This window comes from Micropterus dolomieu, unplaced genomic scaffold, assembly GCF_021292245.1.
Source record: "Micropterus dolomieu isolate WLL.071019.BEF.003 ecotype Adirondacks unplaced genomic scaffold, ASM2129224v1 contig_9576, whole genome shotgun sequence".
Classification (NCBI taxonomy): Eukaryota; Metazoa; Chordata; class Actinopteri; order Centrarchiformes; family Centrarchidae; genus Micropterus; species Micropterus dolomieu.
Genome location: NW_025738562.1, coordinates 1 through 4,644, shown reverse-complemented (window position 1 = coordinate 4,644; position 4,644 = coordinate 1). Strand labels below are relative to the sequence as shown.

Sequence of the window (4,644 nt, the reverse complement as noted above, 5' to 3'; positions counted from 1 at the left end):
TCCTCGGTTCCCCGTGCCCGTGTTTCCCCGGCATCTGCCTGTCCCTCACCTCCACTCCCTCAACCCCTTCTATCCCTTAATAAAACCTGTTCATCCTGAGCGTTGCGTTTGGGTCTACTCAGTCCACACCACATCAGTATTGTAAATACATGTATGTATGTATGTATGTATGTCAGAGATGGGAACTCGAGAATCCAACACACCTGGGCCCGGTGTACCCCATGCAAATAAGCCAGAGCAGCAGTCAGTCTTGGGTTGGACCTCCATCTCACAGCTTCTGTTGTTTGTTTGGTTTCTTGTCTTTGCTTTTACAGCACAACATCCATGCAGCACATTTTCACTCATCCACTCCCTACACTACTGACTTCACATATTCCTCCCACTCATTGTTTTCGCTTGTTTTCCTATTAATAAATCACTTTGTTATTTAGTTTACCCGTGTGTCTCCTGTTTTTGTCCAGTCCATGAGCTGGGCTGTGACAATTAATGCCAGCTTAAACTACTGTAAATCAACACATCCACCAGACTCTCAAACCCAGTGTAACGTTAACTAAATAAAACAGTAACGTTACATGATCAAAAATAAACCTGTAACAGCCAACGGTAATAATTAACCTGATGGCAGCCAGCAGGACGTAAATGATTACATTAATCGACCACCACAAGTTTGGCAAGTAAACAAATACTCATTCATATTTTCAGAACGAACGACAGTCGGTGTTACCCTTTCAGAGGTCGTAAGCAAAAAGCAAACTCACATTGCTGGCCATTGCTGAGCTAAACATGTTAACTACATTACATTTAGGGTTGGGTATCATTTAAAATTTTATGATACCAGTACCAAACCTAGTACCTTTAAAGTGATACCAATACCAGTTGAGTACTTCTTTCGATACCTTGCATAAAATGTCACCTGTTGACATGTCATCTGATTAGTAGCTTATTATTTTAATTGTTGTTATATGAGCAAGGTTATCTATTTTATTTTTTTCTTGTTTCAAATAACTGCTACATAAAAAGTATTGAGAAATTGTATCACATCTCTCCCCATCCTAATTAGGTCGTCTACACGGGTAGTATTAGCCTATACGGGGAAAGACTACAGCTTGGGAGTTATTTTATATTTGAATGAGAGAGGAGTGAAATAGTTTAGTGAACAAATAAGTTGTAGGAAAGGACTTTAAGGTATTTTTTTGATACTTGTTGAAAGTAAACAACAGAAGATTATTTCATTAACTTTCAATAAGCTGAATTGAAAAATCTCTGCGAGTGCTTTTTCCTTTAGCGTTGAGTCGCAAAGTCACAAGAATAAAACGAGAAAGCAGTCTGTTTAAAGAAGTCACAAAACTACGCTAAAGATACAAACAGAGGAATAGAGAAAAAAATATTGATGTATAATGATTTTATAGCAGTTTAATTGTGCATGTACATTTTTGCCACAAAGGTGTCCAGAGGGAATATTTGACACCACATAAAAAATACTTGCAATCAAATCAATTTTGTTGCAAATCCTTGACATATCCAAGACTGTAATCACCACCAAAGACCCACCCACCTACTATTTGTTTTATGGAAAATAATTCACTTTTTGTGGGGGGGGTTGTATTAAAGAATTAATAATTCAAATAATTAAATTGAAATGGTTAAAATCATGAAAATTATGAAATGTTTGGTAGTTTTGTTACTTAAAAATATTGATGTATAGGGAGTTTATAGCAGTTTTTGTGCGTGTACAGTTTTAGCCACGAAAGTGTCTAGAGGGTGCAAAATGCATACAGTATATATGACATGTGAGAGTAAAAGACATTAGAATTAAAAAATTTTGCTAAAAAGACAAATTCCTGCAAAATTTCATGCCACAAGCTGCATAACAGCTGCTGATTGCCTTTAAATTACATATAATTTGCATATACACACACAAAAGCATTAAAGCACTTTACAAGAAGAGAGCACAGAAGTATATCACTGTGAGGCTTGACCTATCCATATTTCCTAAATAATCATAATTGATAACTTTCTGGTTCCTGAGTATTCTATGTGGGGAAAAAAATGTGTATGTTTTTTTGTGTCTGTGCTCAGTTCCCTGTTTTTGAGAAATAACAAGATAAGTATCTGTATTTAAGGGCTGGTGTGTCTCTTTATCTGTGTTTCCACATCAGACAGCAAAAGCTACAGACGCTGAGAAGGAAGAAGAGAAGGTAATTCTGCAGCTACAAACTTTTGACTTTCCTTTAGTGGATTGACAGTGGACATAGGTCGTCTGTTCCATACAGAAGTATCAGTAACATGTCTGTCTCTCTGTTTCAAAGGTTATCATCATCTTCAGCATCATCTCCATCATGAAGATTTTGACTGTTTCTGCACTTGTTTGTGCCATGATGGCTCTGACTCGAGCTGCTGGTCAGTTATATGAAAAGAAAGTGTTACAGATGAATGTGTTGTACAATAACAATCCAGGTCGATAACTGCTGTGTCAAACTTTCTAGCTCTTCCAGAGGCAAACCCCGAAAATGCCAAACAAGGTCAGTGCTTTGTTCTGATGCTCTGCTGATGACTTCACCTACATGTTGTGTAAATTAAAAGCATTGCCTGATAGAAGTGCTGTGTCCAATGCTTATTTAACTTATGTTAGGTTATGTTGTCTTTTGCTAAAAAATGTTGTGTTATGGTATGTTAAGCCGTGTTATACAAGGTAAATTTATTATCCTATTACTACAGGGTAGTAAGATGAGATGCAGTCTATAGTCTATATAAGCCAACAATATAATATATATTATGCTTTTTATATATTATAATATGTATTATATATTATACTTTTGTTAGTGTGTTATACTGTTTTATGTTATATTATGTTGTGTTATTTTATGTTGTTATGTTATACTGCCATTTAATCAAAATAAATGTAATTAATATGGTGATATAATAATTCTACATATAGAGATTTTAGTTGGAGACTCCACATTAGTCACCAAACTCTATTTGTTCCCAGTAAAGAGTCACCTGGTCAAGAGGTGGCAAGTTTGTTCTATTCGCTGGTCTGAGATAAATGGTCGCTGTTTCCTCTTCGTTCCAAGAGCCATGACTTGGTCTCAAGCTGAGGTATAAGATGATTTGGATTGGATGCGGAGTTCTTTTAAGTTGAGCTTGTTCCGTTTGTGTGGATTTTTATGGATTTGTCTGTTTGTCACCACTGCAGAGAAACTGTCAGTCCTTAGGTGCAAACCTCGCATCCGTACGTGGAGCTGAGGAGTATCATCAGATTCAAAGGCTGATATCCGATAGTACTCATGGGAATACGCTGGCATGGCTTGGAGCAACTGACGCTGCACAGGTATATGTAAATGCTCTGTATTTGTATATATTTTATACTACATCACATTCACCATTCACACACTGGTGAAACAGCTACCAGGGGCAATGACAATGGGGTTATGACAAAGTGTTTATGGTCTTAATAGTATAAAGTTGTTTATTTTAGTTTATATTGTTGTTCATGTTTTAACTCTAATTAACTAACTCATATTTTCTAGGAGGGTGTCTGGTTCTGGAGTGACGGTACGCCTTTCGCCTTTTCATACTGGTGCAGGGGAGAGCCAAATAACGCTGGATATCAGCACTGTTTACAAATGAATTATGGAGGTAAATCATAAAACACATTATTTTGCATGAGAGAAAAATGTACCATGGTTCATAATAAATGCTATATAAGTGAGCTCAGTTCATAAATGAACCCATCTTTTCTTCAGAACATACCTCTGCCAAGGCTGAAAAGCCTCTCCATTTATTATTTTAATGAGACAAAATATTTAGTTTTACTCTCCATCTGCATGAAATTATACATTCTGCTTAACAGTTATGTCTTTATCATACACACAGGTGACAAATGCTGGGATGATTTAAGGTGTAACTACCACCTTCCATCTGTCTGTGTTAAGAAATCCTTCCAATTCCGGGGGGCATGAAGCACCTGGAAAAATCACAAACACGGGCAGATGTTCTTTAAACTCATCTCTCTTCACGCCATCAGTCTCATATGTACCCTGAAGGCTCTATATCTCATTTCATGTCTTTATTTTAATTTCTATCGCTGTAACGCTACTTAAGGAACGAAGCGACAAGTGAATTAAGAAGATCTGGACTGTCTCTGAGGCTTTGTGCCTTTCATAGGAGCAGACTGAATGTGTTATGAAAAGAATGCTTTTAGCACAAACTTATTCTGCAGAGTGAACTGTTCTTTCTTGTCTTTACACAAATTAAAATTGCTCAAGCATTGAAACAAGCTGGTCTGTGAGTTTGTTTTAGAGCTGATGTTTTTAAGGGTTTAACTTCACTGTTCTTCAGCCAGTAAAACAATCTAAAGACAGAACATTAGTTATCTCAGACACTTTTAAAGTTAATATGTATTTCACGGACAGAAAAGGGGATAGCATCAATGCTGCAAACCTTCGTCATGAAGTTCCACCAACAGAACAAAGGACCATTTATTTAAATTTAAATATATAAAGAATTATTCACACAAATGTACTTCTGTTCAGATCAGGAGCACATGTCTCTGCCATGAATGAAAACTAAACTGTGTGCTCTTGCTGTGAGCTCACAGATCTTGGCTCGGTCTGGCAGGAGTCATCCCTTTGCTGATGTGCT

At 36.8% G+C, this 4,644-nt stretch overlaps 1 protein-coding gene across 1 annotated transcript; it reads left to right on the top strand.

Moving 5' to 3' along the window:
- The first annotated feature begins 2,123 nt into the window (after positions 1-2,123).
- Positions 2,124-4,276, top strand: LOC123965388 (ladderlectin-like). The gene is made up of 7 exons (XM_046041917.1): positions 2,124-2,198; positions 2,310-2,400; positions 2,487-2,522; positions 2,990-3,099; positions 3,197-3,331; positions 3,531-3,639; positions 3,877-4,276. Exons 2-7 carry the CDS (start codon positions 2,340-2,342, stop codon positions 3,960-3,962), a joined length of 537 nt encoding a protein of 178 aa, XP_045897873.1. The 5' UTR covers positions 2,124-2,198; positions 2,310-2,339; the 3' UTR covers positions 3,963-4,276.
- Positions 4,277-4,644: the final 368 nt, after the last annotated feature.

What these genes read in the sequence shown, in the direction of transcription:
- LOC123965388 (XM_046041917.1), top strand. Translation starts at nt 2,340, where the DNA reads ATGAAGATTTTGACTGTTTCTGCACTTGTTTGTGCCATGATGGCTCTG. An exon ending in CCCCGAAAATGCCAAACAAG is followed by an intron (nt 2,523 to 2,989) that starts GTCAGTGCTTTG and finishes ATTTGTTCCCAG; the next exon opens with TAAAGAGTCACCTGGTCAAG. An exon ending in TGACTTGGTCTCAAGCTGAG is followed by an intron (nt 3,100 to 3,196) that starts GTATAAGATGAT and finishes TCACCACTGCAG; the next exon opens with AGAAACTGTCAGTCCTTAGG.